The sequence below is a fragment of the Oxyura jamaicensis genome, chromosome 9 (assembly GCF_011077185.1).
Source record: "Oxyura jamaicensis isolate SHBP4307 breed ruddy duck chromosome 9, BPBGC_Ojam_1.0, whole genome shotgun sequence".
NCBI lineage: Eukaryota > Metazoa > Chordata > Aves > Anseriformes > Anatidae > Oxyura > Oxyura jamaicensis.
Genome location: NC_048901.1, coordinates 18,310,938 through 18,327,239, shown reverse-complemented (window position 1 = coordinate 18,327,239; position 16,302 = coordinate 18,310,938). Strand labels below are relative to the sequence as shown.

At 37.8% G+C, this 16,302-nt stretch overlaps 1 protein-coding gene across 1 annotated transcript in view; it reads left to right on the top strand.

The window, feature by feature from the left end:
* USP13 (ubiquitin specific peptidase 13) overlaps positions 1–16,302 on the top strand; it is a 46,423-nt gene that overhangs the window by 27,505 nt on the left and 2,616 nt on the right. The window contains exons 8-19 of the mRNA XM_035334955.1: positions 745–932; positions 2,329–2,400; positions 2,668–2,761; positions 6,877–7,002; positions 8,274–8,427; positions 8,625–8,799; positions 10,876–10,964; positions 11,226–11,348; positions 11,837–11,863; positions 13,460–13,603; positions 14,540–14,706; positions 15,204–15,366. Coding sequence (XP_035190846.1) covers positions 745–932; positions 2,329–2,400; positions 2,668–2,761; positions 6,877–7,002; positions 8,274–8,427; positions 8,625–8,799; positions 10,876–10,964; positions 11,226–11,348; positions 11,837–11,863; positions 13,460–13,603; positions 14,540–14,706; positions 15,204–15,366 — 1,522 coding nt within the window. The remainder of the gene's footprint in view (positions 1–744; positions 933–2,328; positions 2,401–2,667; positions 2,762–6,876; positions 7,003–8,273; positions 8,428–8,624; positions 8,800–10,875; positions 10,965–11,225; positions 11,349–11,836; positions 11,864–13,459; positions 13,604–14,539; positions 14,707–15,203; positions 15,367–16,302) is intronic.

The following is a 16,302-nucleotide window of genomic DNA, read 5'->3' as shown; positions in this document are numbered from 1 at the left end:
TTGTGTAAGTAGATAAAAATATTAAGCAAAAATAAATTAATAGCAAGTAAAACGTGATTGAAAGGGTCTTTATGTAAAGCTATAAATTTCAGTCTAGGTCTTGTTAATACAGACATTAAAAATGAATAAATCCATACTTTCACTCAAGTGTAGAAGGCAGTATGGATTATAATGTGGTATACCAGAAAGGGACTGGGGCAAACAGGGTCCTCTTCCTGTGGCTGGCAGTAGAAAATTCCTCTTTACTAATTTGTATCTTGATGGATGTTGATTCCAGTTCTGTTTAAATAATCTAAGAAGTCTGAATGGAATATGGTTTTAAAGACAGGTATTTCATTGTCCAAATGAAGACAAAATTAAAAATAGGCTATAAAGCAACAGAGAAGAGTTAAACCAGTTTCAAAAGACTTCATGTAACTAATAAATGATATTTTTAGTTTACTGATTTCCTTATCAATATTATGAATAAAAAATCTCTCTTATTCAATGGTCTTTCTGGGAAACCTGTTTTATTTAGCAACCTTCAAAACTTAGGTATAGTCTCAGATGTTGCAAAGGATTGGATAAGCAAGCTGCTAGACTTTTGACCCTGATCTCTTCCCCAGCATGCATAAGTTACCTTCATTTTCCCATTTCCATGGTTTGGCTCTTCTTTTCTGTATTAGATGACAAATTTGGTGATGATGACAACAACAATATAATAGTGGTAGAAATTAAAAGGAAAAAAAATCTTGTTGTTTTCAGACAGAGAATGGACTAAGAGATAATGATATAAAACCAAGAGTCTCAGAATGGGAAGTGATTCAGGAATCTGGAGTGAAACTCAAGCCCATGTATGGTCCAGGATATACCGGCATGAAGAACCTGGGAAATAGTTGCTACCTCAATGCTGTCATGCAAACCATTTTCAGCATCCCAGAGTTCCAGAGAGCGTAAGTAGCTCCAAGTTAGCTCTTGTTTCATTCCCCAATCTCTCTTTTTTTTTTTTTTTTTTCTCTGCAAAATGGTATTTTAATGTCTTACATGCAAGCAGGTCTTTCAGTCAGTTCAGTGGCCAGTTAGAGGATTTAGTGATTGTATTGTTCTATTCTGGATAAGGTTGGAACCCCAGACCTAATCTGCCTTTGAAATTGGAACTTGCTTTGGATTCAGTGTTTTTGTTTGGGTCTGCCTGTCATACAAAATTAGCACAACAGAAGAATGTGAAATACTCCTGACCAACCAAAACAGGCCACATCACTCCAAGGAGATAAGCCTTTATATATATATATATATATATATATATACACACATATATACATATATATATATTTATATATATGTATATATGTGTATATATATATATACAAGTATACAGTCTATGGTTTGCAATAAGTTCAGGGTGCATTTTCCATGCACATCTATGGCAGCGTGTGCTCCGGAAGTAAGGCTTTTAGATTTTGGAACACCTCCCAGGTTTACAAGTAGCAACTGCCTTCAGGAGAAGAAGAGGGAGAGAACTTGTGTTTGTTTACTTTGTTAGCCGTATGGAGTAGAGTCTGTAGACTAATTGACAGCTTTTCTATCTCCATTTTTGAAAAACATAAGAATGGTCTTTACTAAGGGAAGTGGTTTTCCACAGCATTGTCCTTGGAGTTGCCTGAAGCATGCAGTATTAACAAAGCAGTGAAGATCTTTGAAAGATGGACCGGGCAGAAATTAGGCGTGTTCTTTCAGTGTGGCCCTGCCTATGTAGCCTGTTATTTCATCTGTTTTCAAGTGAAGCAATAGTCAGATAACATGCTACAAAATGCTGCACTTTTCAACAAACTGGTTACAACAATATATACTTCAGTGTTTATTGTCAGGAGTTAGCATTTGTTTCTCTGAGAAAACTCAACAGAACCATTATTTTACTTGTTTAGGTCCTGCCTGACTTAAAAAAAAAATAAAAAAATAAAAGAATCTTGGAATTTATTCAGCAGTGTTGGTGAGGACTAGGAAGTATGTTGTTCCTCTGTGGTTTTGAGTAACACCATCCAGTAGCTACTTCACAACCAAGGAATAGAACTTAAATTCTTACTGAACAACAGTGCTGTATCCTTCTCTCTAGCTAGAAGCTTCTAAGCAAAACTTAATAGTAAAGAAATTATGAAATGGACATTTTCTTCCATGATAGAAACACTCACCAGGGACAGATTAAGTCATTGCTATGATGCAAAATTTGACTTACTAGCACAGAGGAAGCTTGCAGATGTATCACTGCTGAGGACCGAGTATCTGTTAGTATATCTCTGAGTAAATCTAGCTGTGATATTTGAATGTTTTTGTTTTGTTCTTGCTGCTCAGGTATGTGGGAAACCTTCCAAGAATATATGACTACTCCCCTCTTGATCCAACACAAGATTTCAACACTCAGATGTAAGTGACACTTTTCAATTATTTACTTTGTCAATTTATATAGAATCTGAATAATTTAATGGCAGGACAGAAGAGCATGTCTGCATGGGCTTGAAAATGAAACATGGCACAGGGTAGAATGTGAAGACTTCTCTGCTTAATTACAGATAATGTTTCCTCAGGGGTTCAAAAACACAGTTTCTTTTTTCCTTGGAAGAAATTTGTCTGTGCTTTACCTGTTTTATCACGTTTTTCTTTTTTTTTTCCTCCCCATTTTCTTCCCTACAGGGCTAAACTGGGACATGGCCTCCTTTCAGGCCAGTACTCTAAGCCACCCATGAAATCTGAGCTTATTGAACAGGTGATGAAAGAAGAACACAAGGTATTTGACTGAGCTTGTGCAGCCTGGTAACTAGGTAAAAATGATACCCTGAGAAAAGGGAACAGGTGCTGGGCATTGGAGAGCACGGGTGGATCCAGAAAGGGATGCTTAGCAAGGTGGAATGAGCAGGATTCTTGTCAGGAATATATTAGTCAGGGACTATTTGTGCAAAGCATTAAAGATACCGTTGGTTCTGCCAATAACGCATTGTACTGCTCCACTAATGAGTGCAGAGCTTAGGTTTACCTTTTCTGAGGGACAAAAAAATGTTATTTAGAGAGTCCAAAGTATTTAAAAGAAATTTTTTAAGTCCTCTCTAAATTGCAGAAAGAAGGATAAAGAACTAAAGAGTTGTTTCTGAGAAGTGTGTGACGATATTCCACCTGATTTTAGGAGAACCTGTCTATGTAATGCAAGATTTAGTGGTGCTGGAGGCTTTCATTTATATGAAAGAGGTGTCATGCAGAGCTATGTCCACTGAGGCTTGGTTCGAGTATTTTATGGTTACAGAAAACATGTGGAAGCACGCCTGTGCCAGTGGGGTCTCTCCTAGAAATTGAACAGTAGATGTGATTTTGTATATAAATTGAAACTGTAACCACTGGACAGCCAAGCATCAAGGCATATAGTGGCATCCATACACCTATATCTTTATCTGTGAATGCTTTCATCATTCAGCAATGAATACTTTCACAATAATTAGAAAGCCTCTTCATATTCTTTTTCTGACAGTCTTTTGATTGTTTAGCAGTAAGGATAATTTTTGACCAAGGCCTGACTGACGTATTTGTGTCAGCAAGGTTCATGGACACTGCCTGATTCACCTTTTAATCTTTGTACCTGTTCTTACTTTTGTGAAGAAAAACTGTCAGCAGCTTAGTGGTGAGTTGGGAAAGATTATTTTCTTTGTCCAGGTTAGTGTAATTTCCCTCAACATTTCAGAGTGAGAATAACACCAGTTCAGATTTCGTCTCTTTGAACTCTGATGCTTTTGGATTTGCCTGTTTTCCCTACAGTCATCCAATTTAATAACTACCTGGAGCAAAATCCTAGTTATTTGGTCAGTGTTATCTATCCAAGTGAATCTGTTGAAGTTTAGATTTGTTTTACTATTCAAATTATCTACTTTGAAACATCTTCAGAGTGATGCTAGGAAAACTGTCTGGAATGTGTTTGTGTCCCTGCCAACCTCTCTTATTGTGATTCCGAGCAGCACGTGGAGCCAAATTGCGGACTCCATAGATGGGATATTTAGAAACAAATGGTGATCTAGCAGCCAATAGCGTAGGAAAGAACTTTCTTTATGGAGGAAAAGTTCTCTTACCAGGTCATAATTTCACAGACAATAGAAATCATGTGTGCTTCTGTCACAGAAGCATGATGATGTTTTCCATGGAAATAGATTTTTTTCCTCTACCTTCCTCTATCAGTTATTGATACAGGAATTTCTCCTAAAATAAGAATGTCAGGGAGATACTGGACAAAGACAGAACATCTGGTACACAGTAGTTTGTGGGATTTGAAAGCCTCATGTCTCAAAGCAATTGTTTTGTACAATAGTTAGTCATTGTTTTGGTGCAACCAATAATGTGGATTATGTTTCCGTTAAATAAAGTTAAAATCTGTCAATGCATCACTATAACTAAGAAATAGTAGAATAAGTTCAACAGACTCCTCACCTTCAATTCCATACACTGATGACCCACTTTTTAAAATGCATACAGGATATGAATGAGGAATTATGTGCTGGAAGTTCAGGACCTTTAGAATAAACCTACATCTGCATGTTTAGGCCAGCGGCCACTACTGGCAATGAGGTGTTGAGAACTTTTTAATGACAAATATTATACATTTCTGTCAGGTAGTTAGTAGTAGCCATGCATTTTTAAGAATATCTGTATTATTCGTAAGGTCAGTTAAATAAAATTGTAGTTACATGCATCAGATGAGGTCCTTATCAAGCAAATCCTAGCAGTTACCGGTATTTGAGTCAGCCTTTATTTATTCTTTTTATTGAATATTTTTTTATTTCTTTTATTCTTTGTACTGAAGAGTTATTTAGAAAAAATAAATATAGCTGTTTTCTCTGTTTTCTTGCTCTGGATGTACAAATGTAGGTTTTGTGGATTTGGGGGTGTTTTCCTGCCCTGCCAGCTTTCCCCCAAAATACCAGTATACGTACAGATGATATTTCTCATCCAGATAGCTGTACTGATATTTAAAATAAACTAATATGATTGCAGAGGATTTTAGGCCCTCAACATTTTCAAGTGCTTCAGTTTTGTGTCTATAAAATCAATTATTCATTTTGTTTTTATTCTTTTCATTTTTTTTTGCCTCCTACATGCAAAGAAGTTCTCTAGCTTTCTGGGTCTTTGGAATTCATCCAAAGATTTTTGGAGTTGTTGCCTGTAAAAGCGTTTATGTGAGATCTGCATTGGTCCAGCACAGTCTATATTTAGCTAAACTGTTTTGCAACTGTTGATGGGGAAAGTATGCCAGGTATTCTATAAATATTCATGGTTTTGGGGAGCTGAAATCTTTTTGTCACAGGAGCTTTATCTGGGAACGGCAGCCACTTGGACCCACTTTTGATATTAAGAACAGATTGAAAGCCTCAATGGTCATCAACTAGGACTTGATTTTCTGCTTAGAGCTCTGCCATTTCTTCCATTATTTTTCTTGTCCTTGAGGTAGAAAGAGTTTACAGGGTGAGATCCTCTTCTAGAGACTGTCACATGTGGCATATTTCTCCCTGCTCAAATGGCTGAGTAAAAAGCATATAGATGGAAACAAGGCTGAAGTCCAAACTCATTGCATTACACATCAGGGCAAATGTGCCACCTTGCAGTATTCTTGCTTTCAACATAGAAAAAAGCCTGATGTGTAGTAATTTGAGCTGTTTTATGCATCTCTCTCTCCAGTCTTGGCTTTGAAAGGCAATCGAGGACACAAAAGTGATAAATAATCCATGATTCAGAAATCCCTAGAACATCTCTGTTCAAGCAGTACTGAGATCCTTTCTCTTTCTGAGACCCTCTAACTAGCATCTTAGTTTAATGAGGTTGCTGGTATGTTGCCAGAAACTGAAAAAACATAATTGAGAATCTGCTGATTTCAGTGAGTCTAGGGCTATCTTACACTGATGAAACCAAGAATAAAATTTTGCCCCGCTAGTGCGTGCCTTATACATCTTCCATTTCACGCTGCTTTTTCTATTTTTATACCAGAATGTTAGTGCAACTGTAGTAAAGACTGAGATTGGCTGAATATTGAACATCTAGTAGGTCTTAGAGGCTATGCTTTTGCTTGGACTGTCTGGAAATTTATTTGGTCTTATGGAGGATGAAGGCAAATCTGAGTAAAAGATTCTGACCCTTTTGAAAGTGTTATGTAAAAGGAATAACAACTAGTGTATTCTTGAGGATACAATTCCAAGGAAAAAAAAAGCTTCCTGAAGTGGTATAGAGAGTGTGAAAGTGAAAATGAGAACTCTCTTAGCAGCTAGAGATCTTCATACATGGTACAGTTTTTTGGCCAAAGGCAGTATGTTCCTGGTCCTTCAAAACTAACACCTGCAAATTGCAGATTCATGTCTGTTCTCTGCAACCCCTCTGGGAATTAATCCTGCATGCATTAGTTGCTCTCTGTTTCACTCTGCAGAGATCTCTAGAAAGGTTTTGTCCTGAGCAAAGCTGCCAGCTGGTATATCAAAGTGCTTCAATGCCCACATAGCTTTAAGTGAAACAAGGGTCTGAACGAATGTCAAATGTTAGAAAACTGTGTAGACTTTTAGCCTTTCTGAAAACTACTAGCCTACAGCAAACATTTTATGATTCTATGAAACCTGCAGTAATCTGTAACTTGCAAATGCCATGGAAAATCAGATGAAGCGAATGATGCAGGAAATGTCAGAAAACATTCTAAGACAGTCAAATAATATTTCAGGTTCCTTTTCATTTTTATTAAAAAGGAAGTCCAGATGAAACTGAAATTATTATTTCTACAGTGATAGAAATGGGTCAAAAATAGATCTAGTGGAGTGATTTGGGAATCTTTGGTCCAAGAAAGAACAAAAGTTCTTTAAAAAGTTTCTTTCTTTCATTTATTCCTAGCCACAACACAATGGAATATCTCCCCGAATGTTTAAAGCCTTTATAAGTAAAGGCCACCCAGAATTTTCATCCAATAGACAACAAGACGCACAGGAGTTTTTCCTACATCTTATAAATCTAGTAGAGGTGAGAAAATCATATTGGCTACTTCTTTTCTGTGCTTGTGTCAGACAATGAGGACCAAGTTGTTATATGAATGGTTCATTTTTTAATATACTCTTTAGAGCGTTGGATATGTAGAAAATGGCACCAATTTAAATGTGTTTTGATTTAGAAACATTTTTTTAAATTTAATTCTCCCTTCTCATGACTTCAGACTCTTGCATGACCAGTGCTGCAAGAGATACAGAAAGGTCAAGCATCATTGACCAGGCTATAAGATAAATGTACGTGTCTTTCCTTAAATTACTGTTCATTTATGATTACATGCTATCCATTTTTTTACCATATCAAAGTCTGTCTTGGAATAATAGTGAATTAGGTGGTATTATTATTACAAATTTTTGTCTACACTGGGAGCAAACTAATCACCACGTCCAACTCCATTTGCAAATCCCAGTTGTATGTCATTGAGTCATTACGGGAGAAGTCTCCCCTGATGAAGGCAAAGTGAATATTTGTCCGTTGAATATTTCTGAGTATAAAATGTTAGTTCTACTGAGTTCCAGCTCAATGCTGCGTGTAAAAGAACCAGTGCTGTGAATTTTAACTATGCCTTTCTGAAAAGGAAGCTTACAAAGACAGTCGGTATTGATTTAAAGCTTTTCTTTCTTTTCCATCCTTCCTCCCTCATTTTCCTATTTTCCCCATGAATCAAAGGTGTTTATTCATGTGTTAGTTCAGATGAAGTTACTCACATTTGCATGTGTAATGTTCCACATCACAAAACACATTACTGATTACAGGGTGGCTAGAAGACCTTTTATTTTTTATTTTTTTAACCTGATAACAGATACTAACGTGAACAATAAGGAGGAGGATTTATTCTTTGTATGACACTTCTATCTGGATAATGAACTTCAAGTTTCTTGTTCTGTTTCAATGCAGATTCAGAGTGGTAGCAGCAATTCTGTCTGCTGAAGGGATGTTCCATGTTACTTACCTGAGATTTCAGTCTTTATTATAACCTGTCACTTTCATAGCTTCTTCTGTCTACCTTGACACAGTCAGATTCATTGGGTGCATACCCTGAAAATTAGTATCTTTCTACAAGGTACTGCTGTGTATGCAGATATCAAGGACTTCTCTGTCATTGCAAGAGTTGGGCATGCAATAGAATACAAGCTGAGCTGTCAGATCTGGGAGCAACATTGGTGTCTTTGTGCTTGCCATCAGTCTTTGGATTCTTTGGTCATCTAAGGGAAGATCGTTAAAGTGAACGTTAATATTCCTTTCAGAGGAACCCAGTAGGTTCAGAAAACCCCAGTGATGTCTTTCGGTTCCTGGTGGAAGAACGCACACAATGCTGCCAGTCCAGAAAGGTGCGCTACACAGAGAGGGTGGACTATATCATGCAGTTACCTGTTGCAATGGAAGCAGCAACAAACAAAGGTAAGGAAAAAAAGAAGTCTATTGACTGACCTTCTGGAAACTCTCCCAACCATAAATGATATCAGTTGAGCCACACAAGATCTTTATTGGTAGGTAAGTTATTCTGTTACTAAGACCTGCAAAAATAAGACTGCAGTGAGGCACATAAAAACCACAACAATATTTATTTAGCTTTCAATGTAATGTGTATTTCTCAGATGAATTAATTGCATATGAACTGAAGAGGCGAGAAGCAGAAGCTGCAAGGAGAGCTCCACCAGAGCTTGTCCGTGCTAAGATCCCATTTAGTGCATGTCTGCAAGCTTTTTCTGAACCAAACAATGTAGAGGACTTCTGGAGCAGTGCCCTTCAAGCAAAATCTGCAGGAGTTAAGTAAGTGTCTGTCTGCCTAATAAAAACCTGTACTCTTTGCTTACCTTCCTTCCTGGACATGGCATGGTGAGAAAAAGACAAAGGGATTAAAAGGCTCTGGGGTCATGTTAATGTTGGGGCTCACAAATGTTATGCACAGATCAAGCTCGACAAGAGCTGTAATGAGCAATTGAGCAGGAAATAAATTCATCTAAACTGTCAAACACCAAGAGGTGAAATGAGCTGGATTTTAAAAGCTTGAACTTTAAATGCTTATGACTTAATTGTTTGCCCATGTTTTAAAATCGATTCCCATGTATTAGGTAGTGATAGAGCTCTGTACTGAGTGTTAAGAGACACACTCTGGATCTCTGTGCTTAGTCCCTTGAGGTCTTCATTTGACTAAAAATGCTGAAGAGCATTGTGTTGAGACAAAACAAGATAAAGCAAATGAAGGTTTTACTTCTTGTGTGAAAAAGTTCTTCAGATTAATGGAAGTATTTGCATTTGTGAAGTGCTATGCTGATAATGCTGTTTTAATTATGTTATTATGTTTATTGTGTGTCTGGATTTCAACCCATCCACATATGCAAGCTACAGGATTTGTTTGTATCTGTTAAGCTTGATTGCTGTTACTTATGTGGGGCCATGGTACAAGGTGGACTTAAAAAAGAAGGAAACTACCTTGTGTGCCTATATTTAGGTAGATAAAAAACAATAACTTTTGGGGCTTAGAAAGCATTGAGATGAAATAGGATGGGAGGCAGAGGACTGAATTTTGCAGGGGCAGAATTTCTTGTTAACAAGAGTTAGTTTCTTATCAGGTTCCATGTCTATATGTCAGCAGCCAGGACTGGTTGAAAAATGAGCTCTGCAACTGGTTTGCTGTGATACCTTCTATTTTTAGCTCACTTAACATATCAATGCCACATCCCTCTTTTTGTGTACAGCTTCACTCATGTTGTATTGAAAGCTGTGAGGCAAGTGCACGTGGTATAGAGAAAAACATAGCAGAAAGGTGTGGAGGTTTCTCTCTCTCTCTCTCTCTCTCTCTCTCTCTTTTTTTTTTTTTTTTACTGTGACCATGTTGGAAGAACATTATCCAGGATAAATTATTTTTAATTTAGCACTTACTCATCCCCTGGATATTTAAAATCACTGAAAGATAAAGAAGAATGTGTTTAAAATTCAAAGTTTTCTGCTGCAGATAATAAAGTTACTAAAAGTGCAAGGTAGAGCTAACAATAATTTAGAAAGCAACTATTTGTAATATAGAAGGAAGGCCTCATTTATGATGGGTTAATTGTATTTTACCCAGAATAAGTTGAATTAAAGGAAAGGATAGTATGTGTAAATGGAAGATAAGGAGAAAGGTTCAGGATACTAAATACGAGGAAAATGGGAACATGGAGAAGGAGAACAGCAATACATATAAGGTTTCATTGTGTTCAAGATTAACTTTTTCTCTTCATTAAGTGAACAAAAATCAGGTATCTGTTTCACCTCAAGAGTCATCTCTATTTTTGTTAAATATTGTAGTAGCTCAATAAGAATACAATGTATTTCTATATAGCATTTTTATATGAAAAATTCAAAATGACATCTTTATCTTAATGAAATTCTTTATAGGTGGACTGATACCTGATTGCCAATGCTACTGTTAGAATGAAAAATTGCATATTCCATTGTTAGCCCATTCTGTCCAAGCTATGCTTTAAACACTTGCCCTAAAGTTCTAGCCGATACATCACTGAAAAGTTATTTCCTGATATTCAATTTCAGAACTGCCTGAGTAAGCAAATTTAATATCTCACTTTTAGTTGTTTCCTATATTTTTCCTACAAGCTGAATATCTCCAAGGTTTTCAGCTGACATTTGGGATATAAATGCATAGAAAGCTACTATACTTCACTGTACTTGAAAACTTACTTTCCTGTGAAATTTAGGTTCTCACTTATATTTTATAAAATTCATCATGATTCATTTCACTCAGAATTACTAGAATTACTTATCTCAGTGTGCATGAGGTACTAAAATCTGTGCTGCTTTTGATGTTGTTGCCCTGCTTCACTGAATTGAATTTCTTGTGCTTTCCAGGACTTCTCGTTTTGCTTCATTTCCTGAGTACTTAGTTGTGCAGATAAAGAAATTCACCTTTGGACTTGATTGGATACCCAAAAAGCTTGGTATGTGCCTTTTGTACTTACCTTTTTCTCGTTCTATCTAATATAACCTGTAAGGTATACGTGCTTTCCTGTACGAGGACGTGACTTCATTCTGAGGTTTATACTGTGAAGATCCTAATTGAATCTTCTTTTCTTTCATGACAAATTAAACTAATCCATGTGAAGTTATCCTGGCTGTTTGTCAGCTGTGTACCAGAATCCTGGCTCTATGAGGTCATTTTGCTGGATTCATACACTTAACTCATTTCTCTGTTTCTGTAGATGTTTCTGTAGACATGCCAGACTTCCTGGATATCAACCACCTTCGGGCCACGGGTCTCCAGCCAGGAGAAGAGGAACTTCCAGACATTGCTCCTCCCATTATCATTCCTGATGATCCGAAAGGTACTGACTTCTGTTCTCCTGATCCTCTCCATGAAAGAAAACTAGTACCTGAGGCTGTGTGCCAGGCCAAACGCTATGTCAAAGTTCAGCTCTCTAAAGGTTTGAATGTTGACCCTTATCTGCAGTTCCTTACCATGACCTATTCTTTTTTACCCTCTTGCTCAGTGGACTGACCTGATTTTAGTGTGTTTGGGTGATGGAACCTTATTTATAACAGAACAGATTCTTATTTAAGTTAGGTTAGGTCAGCCATCAGATATAATTCCTGCTGGTTTATGGTACTAGCAGCATCTCATTCTGAGTTGTTAGGGAGATTGCTAATTCAAGGCAAAACATCAGGGATATAAAGATGATCATGCTCTGCCTGTGTGTGAGGTCCAATGTTTCTGTGACTTTAAAAAACATGGATTTTTTTTTAATGAAAAAAATATGAATCTATTTAGCCTTCATATGTGTCTTTCCCTCCTTTTTTTTCCCTTGTTTTTCAGATCGTACGATGAACCATTTCATGGAGTGTACGTATCTCATTTTTCTGAGACTGGTATTTCAGCTGCTTAAATCGCCATGCTTTTGCTCAGTTAATGGCTTCTCTGTATGCATAGAGATGCATGGAGCTCTGGCTGCATGCTTCCTTTAAGTAACAGGTGACATCTGTACTTGTTCAGCATTTGCTTGCCTGTGTGCAGGACTCTTAAGAGTCTGTAGTAGCATCAAGCCCTTTCCAAAAGGATCTTAAAGAGAAAAGAAAAAACACATATTTTAGTCATTTATTAGTCATGTAGATACTTCCTGCTCTAAGGAGTTTGGGATGATTATTTCACAATAAGTTTAAATATTAAAAAAGAGGCTTGTTAAAATTTTTTAAAACTAAATTAAATTAAAAATTAAAAAGTTTTAAACATAATTAATTATGGAGTTAACATTGCAAACTTTTTTTTACTTTTGTCTTGCAGTAGTGGTGTTCTGTGCTTCCGTGTTAATATTAATAAAATATTTATAAAAAAGCACACTTCAAAAATTTTCATTTGAAATATAGCTGTAAAGCATGAGCAATAGCTTGTAGCACACCTGAGGGACAGAGGTGTTATTACGGCAAAAAATCAATAGTGGATGTGTAATGACTTGGTGGACTCTAAATTGTGTCTAAACGTAATCTGCTCCTTCTGTTACTATAGTTTGATTTTTTTGCTTCATCGTTAGTAGTAAGGGATACTGATATCTGTGAGGTGTCTTTAATATTTACTGTGTTGGAAACTTATTTTTACCTGCAGTTATCTCTAAGCAGAATGTTATCTGTGCTACTTCTAATAATAACTTATTAATGAGAGAGAGAATACCAAGAAGGTCCTTGTAGTAGTGCTTTATAGTATCAGTGGTGCTGTCAGAACAAATTGATTTTTCCATGCATCAGCAGAGGCAGTAGCAGAAGTTCTGCTCTAAGCTAAAAGCCCCAGAAGAGACAATGTGTCCGAGTGGTATGGTATGAGACCTAAAGAGGTACCACCTCTCCTGGGAAGAAGGACTCACTGAGTTTCTGCAGGTGTTCAAAGCACAACAGGCCTGAGCAGGAGCCAAGGACTCATCTGCAAGATGCCACTCATCAGCAGGATCTTGCAGTTCTGGGGGTTACAGCTGCTTGATCCTGGCTCCCTCTGGACTCTGATCTCAGCTGAAGCTGTCAGTCTGTGTTATTCAGAGATGAAGTTCAACTGGAGACTGCTAGATCCAGCAGCCATTGTTTCTCTTGCCTGCAAGATCCTTCCTCTGAGAGCTGTGGTGGCTCTAGATGGCCCTCCCTAGCTAAGCTCAGTACCGAACTTCACCCCTTAAAATTCAGCGGTGAGTTCTTTTATAAATAAAATTCTGTAGGAAATTGTCAAGGTTTAAGGACCTATGTAGGTTAGTGAGATTAATGATTCCAAGTCCATAATAAATACTATAATGCTTTGTACAAGGCTGCTTTCTAATGAGTATGGCTTTATTGCTAACCTTAGTACTAAAACAAATCCTAACAGTATGTACAGTAATATGTAGCACCACAAATAACATTAAGAAATACTGTACAACAGATTAAATTAGACTTCTATATTCTAGAAGGTCCTTTCTTGCAGCTCTAGATATTGATGAGTCTTCAGTTATGCAACTGGCAGAGATGGGTTTTCCTTTGGAAGCATGTCGGAAAGCCGTGTACTATACAGGCAACCTGGGTGCTGAAGTGGCTTTCAACTGGATCATTGCACATATGGAAGAACCAGGTTAGTGACTGGAAGGTACAAATTAAACTCAGCTCCTGGTTGTGTTATTGTGGCAGTCAGTTGAAATTTCGTAATGTGTGACAGAGAAACAACATTCCCCTTCCTCACCCCAGGAAACCTGGACGTGTGAGTGAATTTTCCTAAACTGCTCTTAGGAGATGCAGGTCTTGACCATCATATGACATGCTCTGTCTAAAAGACAACAAACCTAAGTTACACCAAGAGTACTGTCTCTTGTCCTCATTGATGGTGTGGGCCAGCTCTCTGTTTTCCAGCCTTTGGCTAGGTCTTTGCTCTAGAGGGGAAAGCTGACTTGTGATCAAGTTTAAGTACAGAGAGGTCTGTTTTGTGGATGCTTTTCTTCCATATCAGCCTTCTCTAGCTCAGGTTAGTGCATTCACAACATACTTGTAACTTGGGCTATCTACTGATGGACACCTAATTGGCAGCTAGATGTTCTCCACTTCCTGTGTTTCAACCATACAAAGTTTGAGCCTGTGATTTGGCACTGAGCATACCTGAGCACTCCGTTGCCAGGAAGCTCCTGATTTGGTTGAGTTCCCATTTCATTGTGGATTCTGGTGTTGCTTGTGTAAATGGGGAATGAATTTACTTGAGCTTAACCAGCATATTAAAGCTATGGAATCAGTTAATTTTACAACTATATGCATATCAGCTGGATTGTCTACTGTTCTGGTGTCATCACTGCTTCTACATCAACCTTTGCTACTTTCCTTCAGTTGTTTCACATCTGTGATGTGCCAAGTTGTTGCAACTTGTTTTTAAGGCTTTCCACACATCTAAGTCCCAGCTGGGCAAGTGAAACAAACTGCACATTGATTTCTAGGCTGCTTTTGAGGTCCTGTTTGTTTGTGTGTGTTGTTGACTTTCCAGTTCGGTGGGGCAAATGAATTGATGAATGTTTGCTTGTTCCAGACTTCGCTGAGCCGCTGGTTGTACCTGCGTTTGGAGGAGCCACTTCCAGTGGAGCGGCTGGGTTAGGGGCTGTTGGGCTGGATAACCAACCTCCTGAAGAGATGGTTGCCATTATCATTTCCATGGGCTTCCAAAGAAACCTAGCAATTCAAGCGCTGAAGGCAACAGTGAGTTCCTTGAGCTAGTGGTAGCACTTGGGTTTCATTTGGTATTATGTGCCTTGTATGTGTGTGTGTTCAGATACCTGTGAAAAATACATATAAAATTTGAGTTAGTGGATGATGTGCCTAGAACTATTCTGGCAAAGTGTGGGATGCCTGACTTGGTTAGGTTAAGGTGGAGAAGGTGGGCAGTGTGCATTACATAATGTTAAAATGTAGTCAAATAGCTGTTGAGAAACAATCAGAACGCGTAAAGACCTTGCATCTTCATGATGGGAAATCAGGGACCATGCGGAATGTTTGTGGAAAGATTTCTTTTCCATCTATTAAGCTTCTGCAGAGTGCTTGTTGAATACTGTTTTCCATGGAGGTAGAGTATATATCTTAAAAGTTTTCAGGTCTTTTGCATATGATCTGTATTTGTTTCCAAGGCTGGTATATGAGTGGTAGCATGATTCTAGAGAATGTGTTAAGGGCTGCTTTTTTGTTTGATTGACTCACAGAACAATAATTTGGAGCGTGCACTGGAATGGATCTTCAGCCGCCCTGAACTTGAAGAAGAGAGTGAGCCTGCTTTGGATGTTATGGATATGGAGAACCATGCTAACGCGAATATCCTTACAGAGACAGGATCAGAGGGACCCAGGATCAAAGATGGGCCTGGAAGTAAGTTCCTCAGCTTAGAGCTGGCTGTTGTGCTGTTGCGTCACACCTACCCAAGTACTTCTTACAGACAACTTACTTCTAATCCTGCTTCTGGGGCTCAGCCAGATGCTGTGGGGCTAATTTCTGTGGTCTGTGTTTGCTCAGTAAACTTTCTCTGGACTCACGGAATAACCTGAGTCCCAGCTTTTTGTTGCCACAGTGTAAAAGTCTCTCCTGGCCTAGTTTTATGTTTTTGTCTGTTGCTGTAAGATAGAAGGACAAATAAAAGCTAGAATGCCAAAATCTTCAAAGGCTGAGCATCCCAAAGATAACTCTGCTGTTGCAGACCACCTGAGTTTCTGTCCTTCTGTAGTCTGGGGTGAGGTTGGGTGGGTGGGTTTAACCAAATTCCTTATTCTAATGTGGCTGGTATAATTAGCATTCTGTTTGTAGTGCTTTGATGTTTTCTTTTGGGTAATGTTTTTTTCTTTGAGATTCTCAGTCGTATGACTGCTAAATAAACCACAAGATGGAGCAAATGTACAGCAGTCAAAGCTGTGAAGTAGGCAAAAAAAAAAACAAAACACCTTAGGTGTAAAAGCACTAGAGTACAATAGCTCAGTGGTTCCAATGTTACGTTATCACATAACATTTTTGAAGGGTCATTGGTGACCTATTCTAATACCTGTTTTATGTTCTAAGCTTGTCACTCTGGTCTTGACTGTAATGGTCTTAGAAAAAAATATTAACAGCCATTTGATTTTGTTTCTGTGGTTGCCATTTTTGTATAAAAATGCTAATTTCTTTGTTTCTAACATTATAAAATCCAATCTTAAGTCTCGTGGAGACATGGGAAAGACTGATAATCATTAGGTTAAAAAAAAAAAAAAAAGATTTGGAATAATTATTTTTTGTGGTACTTAGCCTTTATAGACTGAGACCATTTACTGAGTGCCT